At 41.1% G+C, this 26,825-nt stretch overlaps 1 protein-coding gene across 4 annotated transcripts in view; it reads left to right on the top strand.

Annotated features, from left to right (window-relative positions):
- The window catches only part of SCN4A (sodium voltage-gated channel alpha subunit 4), a 154,276-nt gene that overhangs the window by 80,180 nt on the left and 47,271 nt on the right, over positions 1–26,825 (top strand). For all 4 annotated transcript variants that reach the window (XM_044297788.1, XM_044297786.1, XM_044297787.1 and 1 more), the window contains 7 exons: positions 2,464–2,605; positions 2,991–3,203; positions 9,381–9,527; positions 10,799–10,913; positions 12,745–12,983; positions 17,136–17,309; positions 20,989–21,345. In XM_044297788.1, the coding sequence (XP_044153723.1) occupies positions 2,464–2,605; positions 2,991–3,203; positions 9,381–9,527; positions 10,799–10,913; positions 12,745–12,983; positions 17,136–17,309; positions 20,989–21,345 (1,387 nt within the window). The remainder of the gene's footprint in view (positions 1–2,463; positions 2,606–2,990; positions 3,204–9,380; positions 9,528–10,798; positions 10,914–12,744; positions 12,984–17,135; positions 17,310–20,988; positions 21,346–26,825) is intronic.

Raw genomic sequence — 26,825 nt, 5'->3', positions numbered from 1 at the left:
CCATTTCTAACCCCACCTCCTGTTATAAGAGTGACAGAAACTAAAGATCCTATCCTCCTCCCGAACTCACGTCCCAAATCCCGCGCATGTGCAGAACCAGTCACCTCACTCACTGATGAAAAAAAGTATAGAATATTCTCGATTACGAAGATATAGCACTATGTTCTAGATCTTCGCAAATTCTCGAAGTGCCGATATTCGCTATAAAAATTTGCAATTAGAATATTCGCGATCAACACTACTACTGATCATATAATGTATACTGCGCAGCTGCGAGACTTGGAATAGAGGGTGTGGAGATTAGCAGTGTAGAGGGTGTGTCTTATCCTTTTGTGGGCATGGCTGCACTACGAGAGTCAGAGAACGCTAGACTCCTCTCTGAAGCATGGAGAAGACAGGACTCAGCTAAGGTGCATTTACATATATGGCGGGAACATTTAATTTTAGGTTTTTCTCTGAACTGATAGTTTGTTCAGAATTGTTATTGTATTAAAAAGTATTTATAGAGTGAGTGGATAAATAGGCTTAGAAAGTGATGACAGGTTTCCTTTAATGTTATCTCAACTGACTTCTTGTTATTATGTTGTCATTTATACATTAATCAGGCTCTGTTCACACTGGCTTCAAAGCTTACATTTTTAATAGATCCTTGACTAATCAATTTTTTCATGGGGCGGAAACTTAATGGATTTTAACCGATCCCTATTGATGTTATCTATTCTTTTATAATCTTTATTTTCATATTTTCATATATAAAAGCCATCAAACAATATCTCTTCCAATTCACTCGGATGAGGAGTTTATATCATAAAATATAGATACATATAAAACAAAACAAAAAACTCCCCTCCCCTCTACCCCTCGAGACAAGGAAGGCATGGTGAATAAAAAAAACTAAAAACCTATGTCTGGGTAATCCATGATTTCCAATGCTTTAAATATAACTCCTTCTTCCCCTTATTTTGATATATAACCTTTTCTTTTTTCATTATACCATCTACCGCATTTTTCCTTTCTGCATATGTAGGTGGTTCTGCTGTTTTCCATTTCTTTAGAATCAGTAATCTAGCTTGAAACATTACTTTCCCAATCACTAATTTAGTTCTCTTTGGTATACGTAAATATCGAAGGCCACCCAAGATGCATACAATTGGGTCGCTATCACTTTTATAGTCATATACTTTATTAACTGTTTAAACCAATATCTAAACAGTTTTGGGCATCTCCATAACAAATGTATCAACCCTGCATGTTCTTCTTTACACCTTGGAAACTCATCTGTTTCTCTCACCCCCATTCTTTTTAATTGGGCTGGAGAACGATTCAGTAAAACATTTTTCGAAATTCTATGGGAAGCCTTAAAGGACACTCTCAAAGGGGACCTAATTATACCTAACCATACTTTATCCTCTATTATACCAACATCCTTTTCCCATTTGCCCCTTGAAGTTACTGTTACATTATTGTTTTTTGCACTCAATACCACCTTATACATTTTTGCTAATGCCCCTTTTGATTTCTTAATCCTTAACAAGTTCTTAAATTCTTGATCCTCTGCGTTCTTATATCTTTCTGAAATAAGTGTTGAGTCAATAGCATTCCTCCACTATAAATACTCCCTTACCAGTTTATCAAATTCCTTTATTATCCCTCCTTCAAAAATTTGACTTATCCTACTTATACTTTTTTGTTCTCAATTAACATATTGCCTATTTTTTTGTATCTCCTGTAAATGTACATTGGTCCATAAGGGAGTAAATTTTAAATAGCCCTTTATCCCCATAATAACTTTAACCTCCTCCCATATTTTATTAATCAAAAACTAAACTAAATTGACCCCACTTTTCCTACTTAAATGCCCAATCCCATTGATTTTAATCTGCTGGGTTTCGCTTTTCACAGGAAAGAATAGCATACCAGGTTATGGCATTCTGCTTATCAAAAGCAGAGGAAACCTGGAGGAATAAAGGTTGACTAAAGCTTGTATGGATGTATAATACATGTTTTGTAGTTTGCTATGGGCCCACACTGTACCTCTATGTGCCGTGGATTTTATTTAGAGGCCTATGTACTATTTTTTTCTCTGGCATCTAACATCACATGCCATAGGGCAATGGTGCCCAAACTTTGTGGGGTGCCTGCCACTTTTTAAATATAAGAAGGCATTAAGCCACACTAAATAGTGAAAGTAAAAAGTTCTATTAAAGGGGGTTATCCTACAAAATCTATTAGAATAGGGTATTTCATATGAAGTATCATTGCAATATACAAATACAAATAAGGTAATGTTTTTATGCACATTACTTTTTCATATCTGGTAGCGCCCCCTGCTGTTTCTCCTGTGGCTAAAACAGAGCTCTCACTCATGGAATGTATAGCATGTGTTCTGCTGTTTGTGTGGTTATGGAGATCTGTCTTTTTGTAATTCTGACCATGGACTATGAGTGTACCTTCTACCCACAGGAGATGCCCAGAAAGCTATACATGTATGAAGACTGGAAGAAATCCCAACTATGGGTACACCAGTTATGACTCATTCAACTGGGCCTTTTTGGCACTGTTCAGACTGATGACTCAGGACTACTGGGAGAACCTGTTTCAACTGGTAACACTCTTAATACTACTAACCCTAATTTTTACCCTGAATGATCTAATGCTAAAAATCTTTTTTATGTCAAACTCCAAATTCATCTAAACCATTTTGTAAAATGCGAGTTTGGTTGACCAAGAATATTACTGTACACAGGTTTGATGCCACCAGGTTGTATAGAACCAGGGGGAGGTCCGTGTTCTCCAACATGTGGCTCGCCAGCTGTTGCACAGCTCCATCTCCCACCATGTCATAACAGTCTTCAGCTTTACATAACATGCTGAAAGTTGTAGTTCTGCAACAGCTGGATAGATGCAGGTTGGATACCTTTGTTTATAGGTAATGCTCTTCTGTAATATAACTGATGCTAAGCAGTGACATATTATTTTTTGGTTCCTAGACCCTCCGATCTGCGGGTAAAACATACATGGTTTTCTTCGTTCTGGTGATATTCCTTGGCTCATTTTATCTTATCAACCTTATCCTTGCTGTGGTGGCCATGGCTTATGCCGAGCAGAATGAAGCCACCATGCAGGAAGCCATAGAAAAGGAGAGAGAATTCCAAGAGATGCTGGAACAGCTAAAGAAACATCAAGAAGAACAAGGTCAAAGGGTCAGTATGTAACACAAGTGGTTAGTATCCACATAACGTCAAGGGGAAATTCAGCATCCTGGAGTTCAAGAAGTTTAATAATAAATTACAATTCTGCAGGTTTCAAAGTTCAAATCTCTCAGAATTTCATGCTGGGTTAGTGTCTGCAAAGAGCTTACTGTAATCCACACTGTACCTTATTGTAGTTATCCTATGTGGTGAAAAAATTTAGATTTCAACACTGAATTATAAAATGTTTCTTTAATAACAAACAATAACTAGGGTCATTTGGTTGTTTTCTTGGGTGGTCAAGTCACCTTTTGTTTGTTTACTGTGTTGAAGATGTAGCAAATACAATAGTGTCAACCCTGTCCTGGGAAATTACAGCAATAGAAGATGAATGTGTTGATTTTGTGGGAGGCAGTGACCAATCTGCTCATTTTAGTTGCATGTGACAAAGGTAATTTCATAAAGTGGTAGAGGCAAGGTGGAAACCACAGACTGAATGTTCTTTAGCAAAATAAAGAACATCTGTCAAGATATAGTCACACACTCCCCCAGCAAATAGTGGCACATGCTCTCTTTTTTTCTTGTGCCTCCCGTATATAGTGCCTCCTGCCTGTTGTGTTGTACCCCCTGTATATAGTGTCTCTAGCCTGCCGTGCCACACTGTATATAGTGCCTCCTGCCTGCTGTTCCTCTTCCTATGACCCCTTTAGTATGACATGTAATATGTTGTATAATCTGTTTGTAAAGGCCTTCTTTATCTTTTATTTAATAGACTGGTTTTGTACGACCCAGTTTACGGCAGCTCATACATTTTTTACAAGGCAAAAAACCTTTTGGAATCCTTATATCGCTATTCGTTGTTTTAACTGTTTTAACAGTTGGTGCGATCATATTTCCTATATTTGGAGCTTTTTTATCTATGAATCTGTGATTTTCTGGAATCTGTCCTCCAATAATTTTATCCTGACGGAGGATATCCCAATATTTTCTAACTATATTTCAAAGTATACTGGACTGATTATTGTAACCTGAAATAATTGCAGGAATTATTGTTGTGTTATCACTATTATTTTGTTTATTCATGTTATTACTTTCTACATCATGCTCAATTAGTGCTTGTCTGTCAGTGCTTCCTACTTCTTCTCTTTGTATATTGAGGAGGTCACAGGTGTATCCTTTGGTTTCAAATTTATTTTGTAGTATATTTGGTTCTTGTTCAAAATCCTCTGTTTTGCTACAATTTCTATATAGGCTGACTTCTGGGTACATTTAATAGCCAACTAGTCATGGAGATAAAACTATTAGTGTCAGTGGGCTTGCTATATGTCTTAGGGCTCATGCACACGACCGTATGTATTTTGAGGTCCGCAAAAAATACGGGTGACATCCGTGTGCATTCCATATTTCGCGGAACGGAACAGCTGGCCCTTCATAGAACAGTACTATCCTTGTCCATAATGCGGACAATGATAGGACATGTTCTATTTTTTTGCGGAACAGAAATACGGACATACGGAAACGGAATGCACACGGAGTAACTTCAGTTTTTTTTGCGGACCCATTGAAGTGAATGGTTCCGCATACGGTCTGCAAAGAAAAATGGAACGGACACGGAAATAAAATACGTTCGTGTGCATGAGTTCTTCTTAGTATGTATGGTGCCTTCTTTAATAAAAAATAGTTAAATCCCCAAAATTTAAGGAGTAAATTGTGAAAAGTATTCATTTTTTTTTATATAACCTCAAAAAATTAAAAAACAATTCTTCTCCTCCCTTCCGAATGAAAATAATATCATCAATAAAACGGCACCAGAGGACGAAATCCGCACCGAGTCCACCAGGCGGGAAGATACAGTCATTCTCCCATTGGGCAACGTATAGATTAGCGAAACTCGATGCGAATCTCGTCCCCATCGCGGTCCCCCATGTCTGTAAATAATCTTCCTCATATACAGGGCCGGTTTTAGACAAAGTGTGGCCCTGGGAAAAATTGAAAGAGGGTCCCAAAATCCTAAAATATAAGACCAGAAGTCTGACAGGACTTTGTAGGCACTGACAGCGGTTGCAAACACAGCAGCTGATTGTAGAATGCCGCATTATCTCTCTTTAGCCATTGCACAGTAAAATGCTGATCCTACACCCTCTTTGGGTATGTTCACACAGAGTATTTTCTGTGCTTAAAAAAAACCTAATGCAGAATCTACATCAGGTTTTTTTGGTTGTGTTTTAGTAATGATGCATTTTATAGCACACTTTTTGATGCAGTTTTGGCGTGGATTTTCATTCTTGCCCATTTTCAAACTGAATTCTGGACATGGAACCCACATCGAGGATGGCCATGGTGCAGTTCATAAAACCACAAGCTGAAAAAAAAAGGACTGTCCCATCTGGGCCCCTGAAGTGAAGGGAGAGCACAATGTGCATGCATGGTCATCCTCCATTATTCTATGAGTGTTCTGAAAATAGCTGATCACCGGCTCCGCTATTTTTCTAAATTCCATAGCAGTGAATGGAGATAATGTCACTCTACAGTAAAGGCAGAATTGAAGATCTCACCACAAGGCCTTCATACTTGAAACCAACCATTGTTGGATCCTAAACAAAAAACTGGATTAGCTGCTAAACACTACACCATTCCAGTACGTAGCAGTCAAGGTTTCTCGTTTACGACAGCACTGCAAATGAAGCAGGCAATTGTGGCTGGCTGTCAAAGAGAGGACACGTAATGGGTGCCATGACCAAATTTACTTCTGCTAAATACCTGGAAATGATCCGACCAGAGACAGGGGTATGTAATGAAGGTTCCATCTGTGTTTGGATGGTGGACAACAAAACTTTGGGAGCTGCTCATGACAGTCAGCGAATCAAACCATCCTCTCTACTGTCTGGGCTGTCTGCCGTGTGTTCATTCCCTGGCGTAACCACTGCTCTCAACTCCTGCTCCCAGCTAGGTCAGAATGGCCTAGATGGCAGATAATTAGTTAAATCCTGCTTCTCTCAGTCCAATGATGTTCTCCGTCCCAAAGTCTGTCAGCTGGACAAAATGTCTTTGAGTGTGCTGTAGAGACATGTCTATCAGTCAGTGATACCATACCCCAAGGTACACTACCCAAAAGTAGCCTCTGAGAGCCTTTTTATAAGGCAGTGTGGGAAGCACTTTTGCACCTTCTTGTGGCAAGACCCAGTGTCTAATCAGACCACACCTGTAAACCTTTACATATCTGCCTGAGACATATAACTGTATGTCGAATTTAGCAGAAATCTGACATTTCTATCTGGGTGCGTTATTTTTTTGTGCGGGTGCGTTATTTAGGGAAGCTGATGTGCTGTTGGTAACTCAGTAATTCAATGGTCAAATAGTTTTATTATCAATATGTTAGATTTTCCAACTATGTAAGATATATAGAAAAGGGGACAGTTTTTTTTTTTTTAAATCAAAATGATGCTTCTTTCAGGAACTGCTTGACACCATCACAATCCTAACTACGTAAAACAAGTGGTCCTTGTGTCCCATCCCATTTTCTTCTACTTCTTTCATTGCTAAGATTGCAGCACCTGTGTAAATCACGTGCCTATGCCAGCTCTCACCACCTAATAAACTGAGGATATGACCAATCTGGAATGCCATCCGCCCTTGTTCCCCAAAACAGACGCATGGGCTGCTTCATATAATACATAGACCCTTGAATGTAGTTTAGAATTCCTATGGTGACGGCCACCATGAACTTGAGAGCATGGTATGCCAGCGAAGGCACTCTATGATCGTAGTGTATGCTCCATTCCACCCTGCAGCTGCACTAGAAATTGTAGTGTTTTGTCAGTGCAATGTACTCTAGTGACAGCAGCCGGTGCGGGTGGACAAAGTGGTATTACCGCTAGCACTAAATATCTACTGTGCTCCTGTGACCTTTCATATAACTGTAATCTGATGAGCTGATCCTTCTCGTTTACGCTTGCCCAACTTGGTATAAGAGCCAACACAGCAGTTAATGGAGGCATTAGAAGTATGATACTGAGAAACAGCAAGGCTTCAAGAATATACTTGGAGTCCTGGAGATCGTTTTCTTCAGTGTCTCTGATTGCTAGCTCTGTAGGCTGGGATCTTCAACCATTTAAATGCTCATTTATAATCCTCAGCCCCTAAAGCGTCCTTACCAGTATCACGTCTCAAGATCATTGCCTATGTTTCCAAGTATCACAGTTCACCTGCATAATCTACTCTAAATATAGCCCTCAAAAATATTCCTCAAGATCTTTGATTGACCGATATGAGAAAGAGCCTACAGCATTATTGTGTGTGGATTTAGTGGCATGAGGCTGGAAATACAGTTATACAGATCTGCAATACCTTGCTATTTTGGACAATTCCAGTAACAGCTTGGATGGTTGGACCTCCTGAAGGTGAAGACAGACTGATGTTCACATTTCTACTTGTCCAGTTTCTCATACATACCAAGTGGAAAAATCCAAAAATTGTAGGAAAAAAAGCATGTCTTCCAGAAATAATCTTGACCTATTTAATTTTTAGTCATCTAGTATGGTATCTACTTGGAGTTTTTGGGTAGTTAACAGTTAAAGGGCTTTTGTCACCAGCAAATTCACTGTTTAACCAGACACAATGTCTTGAATGTCTAGTTCTAGTGAATGTAATGACACCTTCCTAACTAGCGTTAAGGTTTTCCGGTATTGAGTTCCATCATAGGGGCTCGATACCGGAAAAAAAGCAGATCAGTTTGGTCCTAATGCATTCTGAATGGAAAGCAATCAGTTCAGTATGCATCAGGAAGTCTTCCGTTCTGTCCCTTTTTTACGGTATTTGGCCGGAGAAAATACAGTAGTGTGCTGCCAAAATTCCGGAGCACTAGCCAGAATCCCGGATCCAGCCTTAATTTTCATTAAAATGTATTAGTGCCGGATCCGGCATTAAAATGACCGCATTGACAGATCCGGTCTTCCGGATGACACAGGAGAGACTGATCCGGTATTTCAATGCATTTGTCAAATGGATCCTGATCCGTAAACAAATGCAATCCGTTTGCGTACGGATTTCCGTATCCAGCAGAAATTACCGACAACGGAACTGCCTGCCGGAATCCAACAACGCAAGTGTGAAAGGGGCCTTACTGATCTGTTGTTTCCTTCTGGAGAAAAACACACTTTTAGGCTATATACAAATGAGCAGATAAGAACACAGAGGTGGACCCAAGCTACTCCCTCTCCTTCTTAAATGACAGGACCAAAGGAGATGACTATGTAGAATACATTCCTTTCAATCAAGAAGGAGAGGGATGGTCCTTCAGAGGAAGCATAAGAAGCAGGGTGCACAGAGTGGCTTGGGTCCGCCCTCGGTGCACTTAACTTTCACGTGGATTAAAAGTACGTCTCCTCCAGAATGATGCCACAGATCACTAAGTGAAAGATATTGTTACATTTTGCTAAACTAACACTATAAGGCATTGATCATGGGTTTATCAGTCAATTTCCTGGTGACAGACTCCCTTTAATATAATATAATATTATTGTTATATACCAGTAGTTTACTATTATGTGGTTTAGGCTGATAAAAGGGATAATGGTGTTTGTCTAGAGAAAGAAAATAGCATTTCATTTAAAGGGTTTTTCAAACTTTTTTTGTACTGATTGGCAGGGGTCCAACACCCAAGACCCCTGCTGATCAGCCGTTTGAGGAAACCACAGCGTTCCTGTGAGTGCCGTGGCCTACTTGCAGCTTACCAAGCACGGCCCCATACATTTGCGGCATCTGTGCTTGGTATTGCAGCTGTGCCTCAGCCACGTGACTAATAAACGTGACGTCACTGGCCTAGGGTGAGCTGCAAGAAGCTGATCGGCAGAGGTCCTGGATGTCCGACCCCCATAGATCAGATACTGATTAACTATCCCTTTAATTTATATTTGTCTGATATTCTTGTAGGAATCAGTGCTCTGTTCTAATAGGCACTGCATAGGGTTGTATACACTTCCTTTTAAACATGATAATAAATCAGTATACAGTGAGATTTCCCTCGAGACAGGGACACATTTTTTTCATTTAGGTTTAACTCCTTGTTTTTCCTCAGCACCCCTCCCCATACGATGCTAAAGATTGGTTGATTGAGATACAGTTATACTTTTAATAAAGCACAGTTTCTTGTACTGATATCTAGAGCCACTAGAATATTTTCTGTTTCAGAAAGCCAGCATGGCCTCGGTAGGACTTATCAATGAAGAAAGGAAGAAATCCACAGAACTAGGTATAGCCAAAGAAGACAGAGAGAAGGACTGTAACGGACGAGAGATACCTCGAGTGGTGATAGAGGCAGTTGATTCTGAAGATGATGTGAGTAATATCAGATGTCTCTCTAATTAGGAAAAACTGCTTGAGGTGCAGAGATGACAGTTACAAAATAGATACCTCAATATGGCACATGGTAGATGTGAGGCCCTGTTACAGATTTTGCATTTGGAAAGAATCTTTAAAGGGTTTGAGATTTTGATACTGATGGCCTATCCTCAGGAGAGGTCATTAATATCAAATAGGCGGGGTCCAACTCTCGGCACCCCTGCTGCTCTGCTTTTTGAAGACAAGGCCATTTCCTCAGCCACTGATGTCTCGTTCATCAGTCACATAGCCTTGGTAAAGCTCAGTCCCATTCAAGTGAATGGGACTGAGCATCAATACCAAGCACAGCTGCTATACAATGAATGGTGCTGTGCTTGGTAAGCTGCGAGGAGGCCAAGGTGCTTACCAGATCGCTGTGACCTCCTGAAACATCTGATCAGCCAGCAACCTGGGTTTCGGACCCCTGACGATCTGATATTGATGACCTTTCCTGAGGATAGGGCATCAGTATCTGAATCTCACCATAAACTATTGGCTGAACACTTATTCAGCTGATAGCTATGTCTCCTCATCCCCCCCATATATATGCATCTCAGCTTGGCCAAGAATGCATATGTAGTGAACAGGGAGAAGGGATAAAGCCCCTTCCAGATACCTCTGGCAAAAGCTAATATCCACAAGGGCAAAATGATCAGGCAGTTGAAATTCAATATGCCTGATTCTCATCAGTTTAGATTCAGAAGGCCCCATACACATGGCTGAACTCGAACCATATGTATGGTCAGCTTTACCCCTCTGTGACTCTAAGGATACAATGAGGCTGTTAAATATACTTAATATAATTCTGATAGCTTACCTTTCTATTTGTTACCAGCCTCGAACTTGCCCACCAGAGCACCTCCGGTGGGTCCATGCTTTGACACCATAGTGAGCCCTAAAGATCCAGGAAAAAATACAATTTAAAGGCAATCACTTGCCACTAGAGTTTGTTTCTTTGAATCAAAACCTATTTGACTTTATTGAGAATATGTGGGTTGGGCCTGAGAATAATTTCCTCTGGTGGGCCCATGGAACCCCAGTCTGACATTGTTTGTCACTGTTCCTAGTGGGCTCATAATCTAATTATCCTATCTCATAAACACACAATAGGGCCAATGTCATAGGAAGGCAAGAAAGTGTTGTCCTTGTTCAGTAAATAGGGAGCTTGTACACCCGCATGCTTAACTTTGAATGATCATCTAAGAACATGTCTTCTCCACATTTCCCAGGTCACCTCGGTAAAGAATGATCTTGAGAAAAACTCCAAGAAGTATTTGGACGAACCAACATTGCAACACAAAATAGGCAGTTCTGCTAGTATCGTCTCTGAAGCCATGATAGAAGGTCTGTGCAATGGGAAAGTACCTAACACACCAGTGTTGCATACCTTGGGGAGAATTTAAGAAAAGGCTATACACCAGTTTTCTGGCATGCAAAAGAGGTTTCCACCACTCTTGCCACGTTTAAAAGGATTGTGGGCTAAGCTTCGTGAAAGATGCACAAAATGTACAAATGTAATATAATTTACTCCTGAAAAAATGTAACGTAAATCAAGGCCTGCTCAAAGCATGCATGATGATGGTCAAAGATACCCCTGCACAACTTGGTAGCAGATAGACTTCAGAAGATACGTTACATTTATTAAGAGGCATGTACCTCTTAATATATTTGGTGCATCTTTATCAGGCACATTTCATATTCTCCTTAGTCTACTTGTTCTGTACGCACAGTTCATTCATATGCTATCCTTAAAGGCGTTTTTCAAGCATTACTATTGATGACCTATCTTCAGGACAGGTAATCCTTATCCAATCAGTGGGGGTCTGACACCCAGGAAACCCCTCAATCCGCTGTTTGAAGAGGTTTGACACCCCAGTCAGAGCTGTGGCCTCCTCACAGCTTGCCAAGCACAGTACCATCCATTGTATAGTGGCTGTGCTTGGTATGGCAGCTCAGCCCCCTTCACTTGCTTGGGACTGAGCTGTGCCTAGGCAATGTGACTGATGAACGTGACGTCACTAGCCTAGGAAGAGGCTGTAGTACTCACCTGAGTGCCACTGCCTCTTCAAACAGATGGTCGGTGGGGGTTCCAGGAGTCAGACCCCATCAATCAGATATTGATCACCTACCCTCAGGATAACCCATTTAATTTCTATATACAATTTGTTTGGTGCATCCTATTAGGATAGAGGTTAGCTAAGGCTAGTTTCACATCTGCGGCAAATAATGTAGATCTAGCCGCCTGATCCAGCAGACAATGCCAGGAATTGGTCGGACACAAACCGCAGCATGCTGTTCTCTGCTGGAACAGCTTGCTGGTATTCACACCGTAGACTTGAAACTTGCCTAAATTCATGTACCCAAGGCAAATGTGGAAAAATTGTCAAAAACTGGGATGCCACACTTCATAGTGTGTGTCTGGTAATTTATTGCCTCCGTTCTTAGTTCTTGGATTTTTGTGTTTGGTCATGGGTGCTCCCAAGATTTCTATCCTGATTCTCTAATGCAGTGTTTTGTTTTCCCAATCTTTTCGTTTTCCATTCTTCTGATCCGTCAGAAAAGCAGGGGGAAAAAAACGGATCATGAATTTTAGGCATCCAATATGCATTTTGCATCCATTTTAGCGATTTCTGTCTGAAATCTGTTATTTTAGACAGAAAAAAAACATTGCTAGGCCAGACTAACATCAAATCAGTATTACGGCAGACACCTATATCCACAAGTGCTTGCTGGTGCCAACCTATTGCCATCCAACCATCCACCATACCTCCTCATCTGCTGCCAGAGACTGCACTGTATTTTCTGCTCCTGGATGTGTCGTAAATTTTGCACAAAGTAAAGAGAGACTGTTATATTTGCCTCTGGCCTAATTCTTCAAAGTACATTTTCACCGAACCTTAGAGAGTGACGGCCTGAGGGAGCATACCACTCCCATCCTCTGCACTGGCTCCTCAGGAGACTCCCTGCAGATAAATTATAAATATTATATCAGTGGGTGTCCAAATCCTCGCACCCCTGCTCATCAGCTGATCCCACAAGCTCCAGAACCAGGCACCAGAACGTTCCGTGTCTGGTAACTACTGCACAATAAAGGAAAAATACATATTATAGGCACATGTTCTTTCCACCATTCTTTTTAAGTTATTAATACGACTACATGCCTTCCTTCCTGCAGAACTAGAGGAGGCTCACCAGACGTGTCCACCTTGGTGGTACAAGTTTTCACACACTTTTTTGATTTGGGACTGCTGTAAACTCTGGGTGAAGTTCAAGGAGTATGTACGATTTGTGGTCATGGATCCTTTTGTGGACCTTGGGATCACTATCTGCATTGTTCTCAACACGCTTTTCATGGCTATGGAGCATTATCCAATGACTAAACAGTTTGAGAATGTGCTTAGCAATGGAAACCTGGTAAGTGCCTACTCTTCAACCCCTTCTACCCCGAGTCAGTTTTCACCTTCCCGACCAGGCCATTTTTTGCAAATCTGACATTTGTCATTTATGTGCTAATAATTTTGGAATGCTTTTACTTATCCAAGCCATTCTGAGACCGTTTTCTCATGACACCCATGATAGTGCTAAATTTGAGTCTATATATTTCACCTTTATTTATAAAAAATCAAAAATTTACCAAAAATGTACCACAAGAAATAAAGAAAAAATTTTCATTTTAATGATTTTTTTTTCCTGTAAGGCAGCAAGGGTTAACAGCCAAACAAAACTCAACATTTATCACCCTGATTTAGTAGTTTACATTGGTCGTAAACTGCTGTACGGGCACATGGCAGGGCGCAGAAGAGAAGGAACAACATATGGATTTTGGAGGGCAGATTTCACTGGGATAATTTTAAGTTGCCATATCGCATTTGAGGACCCTCTGATGCACCCCTATAGTAGAAACTCCCAAAAGTGACCCCATTTTGGAAATTACAGGATAGGGTTACAGTTTTATTGGTACTAAAATAGCTGTTCTGGCACCATTGTTATTTTTAGTTTTTTACAGCATTCACCTGACAGGATAGATCATGTGTTATTTTTATAGAGCAGGTTGTTACGTGATTTTTTAAATCATTCTTTTTTTGTCTTCATTTCCTGAAAGACATATTTTCTTAATGTTTTTATTGGTACCATTTTTGGGTACATGTGATTTTTTTGATCGTTCAATATTATACTTTTTGGTATCAAGGTGACCAAAAAATGACTGTTTTGACCCACCTGAGGTGGTAACTATAGGGGTCCTTAGAGGAAATCCAGCCAGCATGCTGAATGGAGGGGTGGCTTGGTGCTGTAGCCCAAGGACAGAATATGGCAGCTATTGATGACCACCACAAAGAAGCAGCTTCTATTATACCCACGATGATTCTATTTCCTTTGCCTGTAATCCACCGTTAACAGGGATTCTGTCACCAAATTTTTCACTATTAAACAGGCTGACATAATACATGTGCCAGCCACCTGAATTTAACTCTGCTATTTTTTTCCTATGCTAATTAGCCTCTAGGAGAAGGGGGGCGTTGCACCTGCTCCTAGAGGCTCAGTTCGTCCACCTCTTTCCACGACGTTCTGTACTTGATTGACGGGGCCAGGCCAGCGTTGGTCTCCTCCTGCAAGCCCTGTGTGCGGGGGAAATCTCACGCCTGTGCCGTCCCATTCAGTATTCGGCGCAGGCGCAGTGAGGAAGCCGGCAGCCGCTGAGCGTGCTTCCCTCACTGCGCCTGTGCCGAATACTGAACGGGACGGCACAGGCGTGAGATTTCCCTGGCAGACAGGAGACCAACGCTGGCCTGGCCCAAGCAAGTGTTAAAGGACTTGAAAAGAGATGGGCGAACGGAGCCTCTAGGAGCAGGTGCAACGCCCCCCCACCCTGCTCCTAGAGGTTAATTAGCATATAATAAAAGTTAAAATTTCACAAAAACAGGGGCACACAGAAAAAAAATGTGGTGACAGAAACCCTTTAGTATTATGGCTATTAGTTTGTTCACATTAATAAAATGCAAGAATAATACACTTGAATGTCTCTTCTTATAGAATGTGTCCACTATATTCTCAGCAATGGAATAAAAGAGCGATATATTTAAATGTCTCTTCTTATATATGGTATCCACTTTATAGTTATAGCTTCAATATCATTCAGCTGTATTAGTACTGATATTTAACATTTAGTATGGATATTTGTCACTTAATAAAGATGATATCTTCGCAGTTATCAATGTTGAGTACTCACTAACTGTTATCAATACTTTACCGAACGTGGCGCCCCACGTGGTAATTAGTGCATAATAACATAATATTAACGGTGGATCACAAGCAAAGGAATTAGAATCATTGTGGGTATAATAGAAACAAAGTGTGTCACCATTTATAATTTAACAGTAGTATATACAAATGTGTCGTCATTTATAAGTTACTACTTTCGTCTTCAAATGTGATATTTATTAGGTCAGTTTTCTGTAGCTGTATGCATTTCAACTATTTAGAACTCAATTAATAAGAGCTACGTGATATTGGATACATTATCACACATACAGCCATCACTGTAATATTGCCACTATAAATCACATGATCCTTTTCTTCTTTTTTATATAATTTTTTAACCATTTAAAAATACTACTTTTGTCCTTTGTCAACATGTCCTATTATTGTCCGCATTACGGAAAAGGATAGGATTGTTCTATTATGGGCCGGCTCTTCAGTTCCGTAGAATGCGGAACATACATGGCCTGTATCTGTGTTTTGCGGATCTGTAATTTGCGGACTGGAAAACAACAACGGTTGTGTACATGAGCCCTTGGGAAGCCATTGCCAGAATTACTCCTTTTTATCTATGTTTATTATGCAATATATAATATAGCCACTAGAGGGCCAAATGGACTAAACTACAGTACTCCCCACTGGGGAAGGTATCCTCAAATATAAGACCAGCAATATATCAATTAGGTCTCATGCAAACGACTGTATGTATTTTTGTATGTATTTTGCGGTCTACAAACTGCAAATTCACAAAATACGGATACTGGCAGTGTGCATGTACCATTTTTTGGGCAGTCCAATAGTAGAAATGCCTATTCTTGTCTGCAAAGCAGACAAGAATTGGATATTAAATATGTATACTTAAGACTCTACACTTTTAACCATCCAGAGAGAGTATTACCTTGATTAATATTCAAAGGATAACTGTCATATTTTTATAAATAAAAAAAAAACAATTTTAGCATATGTTACTGCTGCAGCAGCATTATGCATAAAGCAATCTTCCGTTTCTTCACTTACCACTATTTTCCTTGAGTTTTCCCCTTGGTTACGGCTGTTTTGAATCCTACATTATGAGGATCTTCTCAAGATGGCTCCTCTGCCAGTTCTCTGAGGCCAACAATCCTATGCTTTTCCGTAATGCGGACAATAATAGGACATGTTTTATTTTTTTAGAAGAATGGACATGCAGACACGGAACGCACACGGAGTCATTTCCGTTTTTTTTATGGCCCCAATGAAGTGAATGATTCCGCATACAGGCCGCAAAAAAAAAAAAAAATGACACAAACACAGACAAAAAATACGTTAGTCTCATCCTTAGGGCTCATGCTCACAGAGGATTTTGAGCGTCGGTTTCAGCCTGGATTCGGTGACGAAAACCAGGCCAAGTTAGTGCTGAGACCAACTCCCATTGTTTTCAATGGGAGGACGTGCTGCAGTTCATTTGGCTGAGGATTTTTCTGCTTGGTTTTCAAGAATGCATCAAGAATGGACCTGTATATTACCATGTGGAGGCCTCACAAAGCCACAAGAGGAGCCTGCTCGCGATTTAGCTTTATTCAATGTAGCTAAAACTAGAGTGGATCCGCATGAAAACCCGCAGCAGAAACCGCAGCACAATGCAACAGTTTCTACCCTGGGATACGTGGCAGATTTTGTTGCGGACAACATTCTCTGTCATGGTTGGCTTCACACATTGGGGAAAAGATAGGAAGTGTTTTTTGATGCCCATAGCAACCAATTAGGATACACCTTTCATTTTTTTTATTTTACAGAGCAGAATATGAAAATAAAAGTTATGCGATGATTGATTGCTATAAGCAACAAAGGCAGTTTAATGAATTTGGCCATAAGAGGCCCGGATTTACTCGGCCTATAGATATCATAAGCTTATCACAGTGGATCAGGCTGGATGTGGTGCAGGGATGGACACTTTTCTCTGACTCTATACCAACTATTAGTTGGCTTACTTTGAGGAAGAATTTTACATGAGAAGTGCACCAAGTGCGACATTTCAGGTCCTCCTCCTTTCATGTTTGAATGACTGCCCGCTTTCTACTAAGACCAGCCCCATTTTCGATCATGTAAAGTGTAGTAACCCTAGATGCACCAAATTGCCCCATTTTGCACCACTTTTTTAAACAGATTTTCGATGCGTCCTGGGCCAATATTTTTTGGGGAAAACACCAATTCAGTTTTTGGTGCATTTTTTACATTTTATATATATATTTATTGTAATAATATTGTTGATTGACAGTCTTAATCCTGCCAACATATCATCCGTGGCTTACTAACAGATTTGTTTTGCAGGTTTTTACTGGTATTTTTGCAGCTGAAATGTTCTTCAAGGTGATTGCCTTGGATCCATATTACTATTTCCAGGTTGGATGGAACATTTTTGACAGCATAATAGTCACCCTGAGTTTGGTGGAACTTGGCCTGGCTAATGTGGATGGTCTGTCAGTGTTGCGTTCCTTCCGTCTGGTAGGTCCTGGGCCCAACTTAAAATGTGTTAGAAAAGATGTTCATGTCATATAGCTAGTTAAAAGATGGAAATACTATCCAACTGGGCTCCTAATCCAATTGCAATATATCACAGTGACTTGCTGCAAAATTAGGAAGTGGTGCACACCTCTTAATAATTTTGGCGCATTGCAGGAGATCTGTGCATCTGAAACAGAAATCTACGCTAGCTAGGAGATGACACCGATTTCAGGTTAAAAGGGGTTTTCTGGGTGTAAAATATTAATCGCTTATCCACAAGGTAGGTCATTAATATGTGATTGATGGTGGTCAAACTCCCAGGACCTCAACAGAACAGCTGTTTAAAGAGGCCATGGCAGTGCGGTGATCATTGTGGCCTCTGCCTAGGCCAGTGATATCATCTTCTACAGTAACATGGCCTGCTGTATATGCAGCTCAGTCCCATTCAATTGAATGGTTCTGGGCTGAAATACCAAGCACAGCCGCTATACAATGTACGGAGCTGTGCTTGATATGCTGTGAGGAGGTCACAGCTCTCACTGGAGCGACGCAGCCTCTTCAAACAGCTGATTCGTGGCAGTGCTGGGAGCTGGACTAACACTGATCAGATCAGTCACAATATTGTACTCCAGGAAAACACCTTTAACTTACATCTGTTTTATGAGGTAAATTAGCTTAAAGGTGTTCTCCAGAATTTACATATTAATGGCCTCTTCTCAGGAAAGGTCATTAATATGAGATTGATGGGGCCAGACTTCTGGAACACCCTCTGATCAGGCCGCGGCACTCCGTGAGCATGTGAACCTCTTCCTAGGCCAGGGATGCCTAACCTGCGACCCTCCAGCTCAGGGGGCGTAACTACCATAGTGGCAGACCATGCGACTGCTATGGGGCCCAGGGCAAGAGGGGGCCCATTCTTAGTTAGGATTATCTCCTCTTCTACTGGAGGTAAAAACTTGGTCAGGCCTCTACCCTCTAAAGGAACAATTTTAAGCAAATCAGGTAGTGGAAAAATGGCCCAAGTGTCATTGAAAAGGGTTTAGGTAGAAACCCTTCTGTCCTGTGTGGGGAGCCTGGTTTGATCCTTGCTATGGGGCCCTTACTTTTCTATGTATGCCACTGCTCCATCTGTTGCTAAACTACAATGCACAGCATGCCTGGACAACCTACAGCTATTAGGGCATGCTGGAAGTTGTAGCTTTGCAACAGCTGGAGGGCCGCAGGTTGAGCATCCCTGTCCTAGGCCATGTAATGTCATACTCATCTGTTACATGGGCTAGGCTCAGCTCAGCCCCATCCAAGTGAATGGAGCTGAGCTGCAGTGCCAAGCACAGCAGCTATCAAATGGAGCGTACTGTGCTTGGTAAGCTGTAAGGAGACCATGGCGGTCACTGGAGCTCCACAGCTTATCCCTTGGAGTTCCAGTAATCAGACCCCTACTGATCTAATATTTATGACCTAGCCTCAGAACCTCTTTAAATCTGTTGATCCACATTGGCCCTGCACATGGCGCTCACTGGAGCTCCACAGCTGATCCCTGGGAGTGCCAGTAATCAGACCCCTGCTGATCTAATATTGATGACCTAGCCTCAGAACCTCTTTAAATCTGTTGATCCACATTGGCCCTGCACTCTCCTGCATGTCACACTCATTTTTTATGAATGTGCCAAGTGTATTTTAAAAGGGGAAAAGTGACAAATTCTGCGCAAATAAGGCATTAATAAAAAAAATTCAACTGTCATTGATAAATTCCATCTATATCTATATTGTCTGCACTTTGCCTCTTCTGAATATGAAGCCGTAGTTGATATAGATAGAAATGCATCAGCTCAACTATTAAAAAACAAGGGTTCGGAGTTTATTAAGACTCCTGTTTTTTTATGCCAGTCTTAATACAAGAAATGTTGGTGTATGATGCACCAATATTAAGGGGTGCAGGCCTCTTAAACGGTTTGTGCATCTTGACATAACTGTATGTCCAAGGTGTGTGATGGTTGTATGAACTGGGCCAAAGAAAGCTTGCTTGCCTGCCACACAGCTTGTGTAGAAGCCAGTTAGAATATCATAGACTGTATTAGTATACTATTGCAGTCTATGGTACAAGCAATCAAAAGATCACATGATCAAGTCCCCTAAGAGGACCCAAAATTACAGTAAAAAGTGAGAAAATGGAATTAAAAAAGACCAAAAATATAAAAAATTCTAATCACCCCCTTTTCCAAGTTTACATGTTAAAAAAACACATAATTGCTATTGCCATGTTCAAAAATTCCAAACAATTAAGCTGTCATAATGTTTAAAAAAATTGGCCTATTTGCTGTTTGTCATTTTCCCCCTTCCAAATTTTTTTTAGAAAAGGGCGATCAAAAAGTCGTCTGTAGCCCAAAATAGAAACTATAGCTCACCCTAAAAAAAAAAAAAAAAAGTGTCAGAATATGGCAGTGAGAAGTTTTTTTATTTATAAAATATATATATAATATAGTATGTAAATTTGTAATTGTACAGGCCTGCAGAATAAGATCATCATATAATTTTTTGCACACATTGAACGTTGTAAAAGAAAAACCCAAAAAACAATGTCAGAATTTATTTATTTTTCCAATTTTACCCAAAGGAAATTTTTTACTATTTTCCAATAAAAGGGTAAATTAAATGGTGGAATGAAAAAAATACAACCTGTATGGCAAGAAACAAGCACTCAAACGGCTAGGTAAACAGGAAAAAAATATATATATGACACTTGGAAGGCAGGGAGAAAAAATGGAAAACAAAAAAAATAAATGGAAATGGGCTGTGTCCTGAAAAGGTTAATAATTTTGGTACATGTTCCATGAGCCAGAAGATGAGATCTATACCAGTAAGGAGCTTTTTAGTGTAATGTGCACCAGTTATCTGGTGCACATATTGGTAAATGTGACAGGCAGTGGTAAATATGACAGGCCCAATCCCTCCCTGTCTTCTAAAAGGGTGGAAAGTCGTAAATTTGGTGAAAAAAAATAGCCAAATTATACAACTTTTCTACATCAGAAAACTAGAGTTGATTCCAGGACAACATCTGTTATGATCAACCCTATTAAACCAGGCATAAAGGCTGGTAGGGTTGATTATACTAATTAAAACGATACCCTGATCATGTTTGTCCGTTGCCCCGTTGATATGAAAACTATGTTTTTATTGATATGCAAATAACTTTCCTGGAGCACTTAGGGGCTGGCCAGAGCGTAGCACCAGTTCATTTATATCCCTTCAGCTTTTATCCCTCCCTCAGTCCCCTGAATTCTAGCGCCTGCACTGTGTCTTGGTGCATTTGCAGTGGATCTACTGCTCTCCAAGCAGCGCAGATTCTCACTGAGCATGTCCTGTGACCCAGAGACATGGCAAAGGAGCGAGAAAGGACTAGACAGGGGAAAGGAGAAGAGCTCTGGCTGGCCTCTCGGCAGCCCCTTAGTGCATCAGGGAGGTGATTTGCATATCAATCAAACTGTAGTTTTCTTAGCAACGAGACAACGGACAGACATAATCAACCCAACCAGGCCATAGGGTTAATAGGGTAGCTTCTGCTGACAAATGCTCTTTTAGCTCCTATTATGCTAATGAATAAGCGGGCCTTGTGGCTATTTAGTATTGTTAATGTTTTACTCTATTTTGTAATAACTCATATATTCTTTTATCCTTCTAGCTTAGGGTCTTCAAACTTGCTAAGTCTTGGCCCACACTAAACATGCTCATCAAAATCATTGGTAACTCGATAGGCGCCCTTGGAAATCTCACACTGGTCTTGGCCATCATCGTCTTCATCTTTGCAGTGGTGGGAATGCAGCTTTTTGGGAAGAGCTATAAAGAGTGTGTTTGCAAGATCAACTCAGACTGTGTTCTTCCTCGGTGGCACATGCATGATTTTTTCCACTCTTTCCTCATTGTTTTCCGAATCCTGTGTGGGGAGTGGATCGAGACTATGTGGGACTGTATGGAGGTGGCAGGACAAGCCATGTGTCTCACTGTATTTATGATGGTCATGGTGATTGGTAACTTAGTGGTGAGTTTTATATTTATATTATTGCATGTGATGAAATATATACTTATTGACAAAAAGAATAATGCACCAAGAAGAAGTGAAGTTAAGGATGATATAGGAAAGTGATTACAATATTAGAGCAAAATGAGGTTCTAGTACCTGGTTGGGCCACCTCTAGCCCGGAAACAAGACGAGATATGGTTGGGCATGAAGGCATACAGGTTCTGTATGGTATCCTGTGGCATATCTGCCAACAGATGCTGCAGATAAACCTGTAGACCCTTATAGGTTGCCAAAGCTGGCATCTTATTTGGTCCCATAAATGCTCTATTAGAAAAAAAAAATGATGACCGGCCAGACTAAGGAAGTGTTGCAATATGGCATTCCTGGGAAACACTTGCTGTGTGTGGGTGAGCATTATCCTGATGAAAAACAGCAGCTAAAAAGCCCTATCTTGAGAGATTGCTGTCACGGCTGAGGATGGGGGAAATCCTCAGCCATGCGGTGACGGAAGATGTCCAGTCGCTACTCGCCAGGAACACAGAATTAGGGAGCAGGTCACCTCCTGTTGCGTCCCTAATGCTGACCCTGTCTCCTACCTGCATGGGCCGACCTTGATGGTAGGAGGACCCATGCGCAGGAACCTCGGAGCCCTGACTTACCCTCCGTCCGGTCCCTGGGCTAAGGAGCAGGGTAAGACAACCCACTCCTCCTAGGAACGGAGGAGCAGGAGTCTCACTGGCCAAGCAGCATGAAGATGGGGGTACATAAACAGGACTACGGATAAGACAGGTGAACCCTAACAGTTCCACACATACCTGTCTCAGCCTTGCTGACTGGAACCCGTGCAAACGCTGTCCACACAGACAAAGGTAAACAGCACAAACATGAAGACACACAGGGACTAGGACATCCATAGCTGCACAAAAAGCAAAGACACAGGACATCAACAACAAATCACGCAATAATAACATAAACTAGAGAATCACAGATTGTTTATGACCACAGGGGTGGCTCTCACTGGCAGGTAGAATGCACAGGAGGCTGCTCCAACAAAGCATGACTGAAGCAACCTCCTGAGCCATGCCAAACACCAAGGTTATATAGGCCTAAGTGGCCACACCCACAAAGACACACCCAGTGTCTCACACAACACAGAAAAGGAGTTAACCCTTCCACTACCAGGGAAGGGATGACAGCAACTTAAAGGGGAATACAGACAAATAAACCCTGTGCACACTAGACAAGGGAAGTGCACACCAAACACACAAGTTGCCAAGTGCAACCACACGCACAACACAGCAAGCAGCCACGACTCGGCACAGGCTGCAAGGCTGCCACATAAAAACCGTTGCCAGCGGCAACCACAGGTGAGGCGAATACCACAGCCCTCACCTGTGATTGACAACCAAACGAAACCACTGACAACCGCATGCGGTTCAGGAGTCACGGTCATGGCCATGGCCTTGACAATTGCACATGCAGCTGCACATATCGCTGAGCTGTTAATGTACCTTACATTACTTCCAGAGGTGACTGAATATTGTACGCAATGGAAGATCACGTCAGCAGTTGGGAAAGTGTGTTGTTCCATAGCGAAGGCAGGATTGACATGCTTACCACAAGACCTTCATAGTGTTGTAGACAAATATTAATAGTTGTAATCAGCTCGCATCAAAGTTTGTGTAAGGAAAAAGGTAAGTCCATTCTCCATCAGCTGCAGTCAGAGACAGACCCAGTTGCTACCATCTTGATTGAAATTCTTGCTGAGCACTCCTCCCGCCATGCTCAGTGTGTACACTTTTATCAACTAACAAAAGGTGTAAAAGGGGCTGGCCCAAGACAAGGATGCAGGAAGTGATGACATACAGGAAGTGATGACATAGGAAGACAAGACACCATCATTTAGAGCCAGCTAACAAACACATGTATACTATAATCTACCATTACCACTGAGAGACATGATGACAATCTATAAAACACACACACATCCTAAGATGAAAATGTCTGCATAATAAAATTTCCACAACAGTAGTCAAACCCAATCAGATTCCAAACAGAACCATACAGTTCCAGATTTCTTGTTCCTGACATCACTGCAAAAAAAAGGCAATGGTAGCTGGTTGTCAATAGCAGGACACATAATGGGCTGCCATGACACCAAATTTCCTTCTGCTAAGCGCCTGAAAATGGTCAAAGCAGAGACAAGGGTGTGTAATGAAGGGGCTGCCTGTGTCTGGATGGTGGATCACGAAACTGCGGGAGCTGCTCATACTTGTTGGCAATCAAACAATCCTCTCTACTGGTGATCTGTCTGGGCCATCTAGAGCAGGGATGTCAAACTCATGGCCCTCCAGCTGTTGCAAAACTACAACTCCCATCATGCCTGGGCATACTACAGCTATCAGGGAATGATGGGAGTTGTAGTTTTGCAACATCTGGAGGGCCATGAGTTTGACATCCATGATCTAGAGCATGCTCATCATGTGTGCATGCCCTCATGTAACCACTGCTTCCAACACCTCCTAATAGCTAGTTCAGAATGTCCTACATGGCAGGCAATTCATCGAAACAACTATCGCAGTCAAATGATGCACTCTTAAAGCCTGTCAATTGGGCAAAATGTCTTCAAGTGGATCGAAGAGGCATGTCTAGCAGTCCATAATCTCTCATCAAGAACTACAATACCCAAAAGTAGCCTCTGAGAGCCTTTTTATAGGGCAGCAGGGTAAGCAATTCTACACCCTCTTGTGGCAAGAACCAGTGTCTAATCAGACCACATATGTAATCATTTACATGACTGCCTGAGGCATAACTGCAGCAATTCAACATTTCTATCTGGGTGTGTTATTTTTATTTATTTTTTTACAATGAATGTACAGTCAGGTCCATAAATATTGGGACATTGACACAATTCAAACATTTTTGGCTCTATACACCACCACAATGGATTTGAAATTAAACGAACAAGATGTTTTTTTTTTTTTAATAATTTTTATTATTTTCCAGATAATTATCAGTCATACATATCTTGCATAGGATTACAAATATTCAAGTGGTCAATACATTCATGTATTACATATCATTTAGGTATACAACATAAAATCCCGACCCTCCCTAACTGCCGAGCCTGTAGCACACATTCACCCAACTGAGTTGGTAACATAAAATTCTCAAGTCTGCCCTCACTTGTATTCAGAAAATTTGTGCTGTGTAAATAGTCATTGAGCCGTCTTACCCTCTATGTCTTGTCATATTAAATCCCTAGTGTCATCCCCTGCGAGGGATGCTAGTATGAACGTAAGCCATTTTGCCTGATATCTTTTTGTGGCCTTTTGTCCCTCCCTGTCCGACGCCCATTTATCTGCCAGTATACAGTCCCTTGTAAGCTTTTTAATATCTTCAAATGACGGAGTTGTCGGCTGTAGCCAATGCTTTAAGATACATCTTTTTGTAGCTAGCAGAACTACTTGCACTGCCAAGGGGACTCGAGGGCCTGTATCTTGGAACAATAACTCCTTCAGATCCATTGATAGATGTGTTTTTTATTTATTATTCAGTTCCCTGATTACCGTTTGCCATAAATCCGCAATGTCCCTGTACTCCCAAATGCAATGATACATGTGCATTTAGGGCAAGCTTTCAACCTCTCACCAGTGGCCATAGTAGTGCTGCCTCTGATATCAAAGCCATATATTGCTCTATGTATCAATTTAAAATGCGTCTCTCTCCATATTTCACTAGACACCGCTTTACGCACATTTTCCCACCCCCGCAATATATCTTCGGTTTTTCTTTAATGCTCGATCCCCTGGTCCACTTTTTAAAGAGGGTGTCCACTATGTCAGGAGAGAGTGATTTCCGCACCCTCCGATATAGGGAGGCTATAGAGGGTTTGCCATAATTAGGAGATAGTATACCATCAAAGTCATTTAGTGAAAACTCAGCCACAGTATTCTTGAGCCTTTCTTTCAAAAAAACCATGACCTGATGGTATGCCAAAAAGTGCTGCGAGGGTAACCCATATATTGATTGCAAATCAGTAAATGAGTAGTATTGCATTTTCTGTTTATCCCATAAATCCGAGACCTTGTTTATCCCTCTACTTTCCCATTCTATAAATTGTCCGTTCAATTACCCTGGTTGAAATTCCGGATGTCTCCATGGTGACAAGTATTTGGACATCAAGAAAGGAAGTTTATACAGTTTGACTGACTACCTTTCAAGCCGCTACTGTAGCCTTAATAAGTACACTGTGCTTAATCCGTGAGGGAAAGGCCGAATATTTAGTGTGTAAGAGAGCATTAAGACTCCATGGCTTTGCCAACTGTGATTCCAATGAGAAGTTAGAGAAATAAGAGGATCCTCTAATCCAGTCTACCCCATACCTCATTAGGCTAGTCACGTTATAGTGCCTTATATCAGGGAAACTTAGGCCCCCCTCTTCCTTAGTAAGCATAAGTGTTTTCAGTGCTATTCTACATTTTTCCCCGGCCCATATGAATTTTCGGAAAGCACTATGCAGGGCATTGACATCTGAGTGCTTTAATAGGACAGGTATTGTCTGTAATTGGTATAATAGTTGCGGGTAGCTTATCATTTTTATCAGGTGACACTTGCCCATCAGTGACAGCGGGAGGTGTGACCACCTTTCTAAATCTGTTTTAATGCGCATATAAGAATTCTGGCGTCTTTCCTATGTGTATTCCCAGATATTTGATCGAAGTTGGTACAATTTTCACTGGAGCATCATTCTTAATTCTCGAGTGTCTATTATTTGTAAGGTATAGCATTTCACATTTCGACACATTGACTTTGAAGCCTGACACTGAGCCAAAGCTGCTTAACATCTCAAAAAGCTTGGGCAAATCATTTTGGGGTTGGGCCATAAAGATTAGCAGATCATCTGCAAACAAGGCGTGCTTAACCGTTTCATTGGCTATTCTAATCCCTCTTAAATCCTCATTGTTAGCTATGGCTCTGGATAGTGGTTAAATGGCTAGATTGAATAATAATGGGGATAACGGACATCCCTGACGCGTTCTTTTTTGTAGGGCTATTTTAGATGACAGATAGCCTGGCGTATATATTTGTGCTACTGGTGCCTTATATAATGCTGTGAGGTATTGCCTAAAAGGGCCCTCATTTTCAACTCATCAAGTACCGTTAACACCTTACGAATGTTAGTTACCGCTGCTCTGTTTTGTGTGAATCCTGCCTGTGCAGTAGATAGAAGGCCTGGCATTAATCTCGCCAGTCTACTGGCCATCATTTTTGATATTATTTTTATATCCACGTTTATCAAGGAAATTGGTCTGTATGAAGCTGGGAAGAGTAAATCTTTCCCTGGTTTTGGGAGAACTTTAATGTATGCTGTTTTGGCCGACTCTGACATCTGTTTTCCTGACATATAGTCATTTGATAGCTTTACCCAAGAACTTCCCGAACAAAATGTCTGTCTAGACACACATATTCTAACTGGTCTAAATTCTCAATTTTCC

This window comes from Bufo gargarizans, chromosome 6, assembly GCF_014858855.1.
Source record: "Bufo gargarizans isolate SCDJY-AF-19 chromosome 6, ASM1485885v1, whole genome shotgun sequence".
Taxonomy (NCBI): domain Eukaryota; kingdom Metazoa; phylum Chordata; class Amphibia; order Anura; family Bufonidae; genus Bufo; species Bufo gargarizans.
Note: the sequence above shows the minus strand (reverse complement) of the source record. Positions and strands in the feature narration are given on the sequence as shown.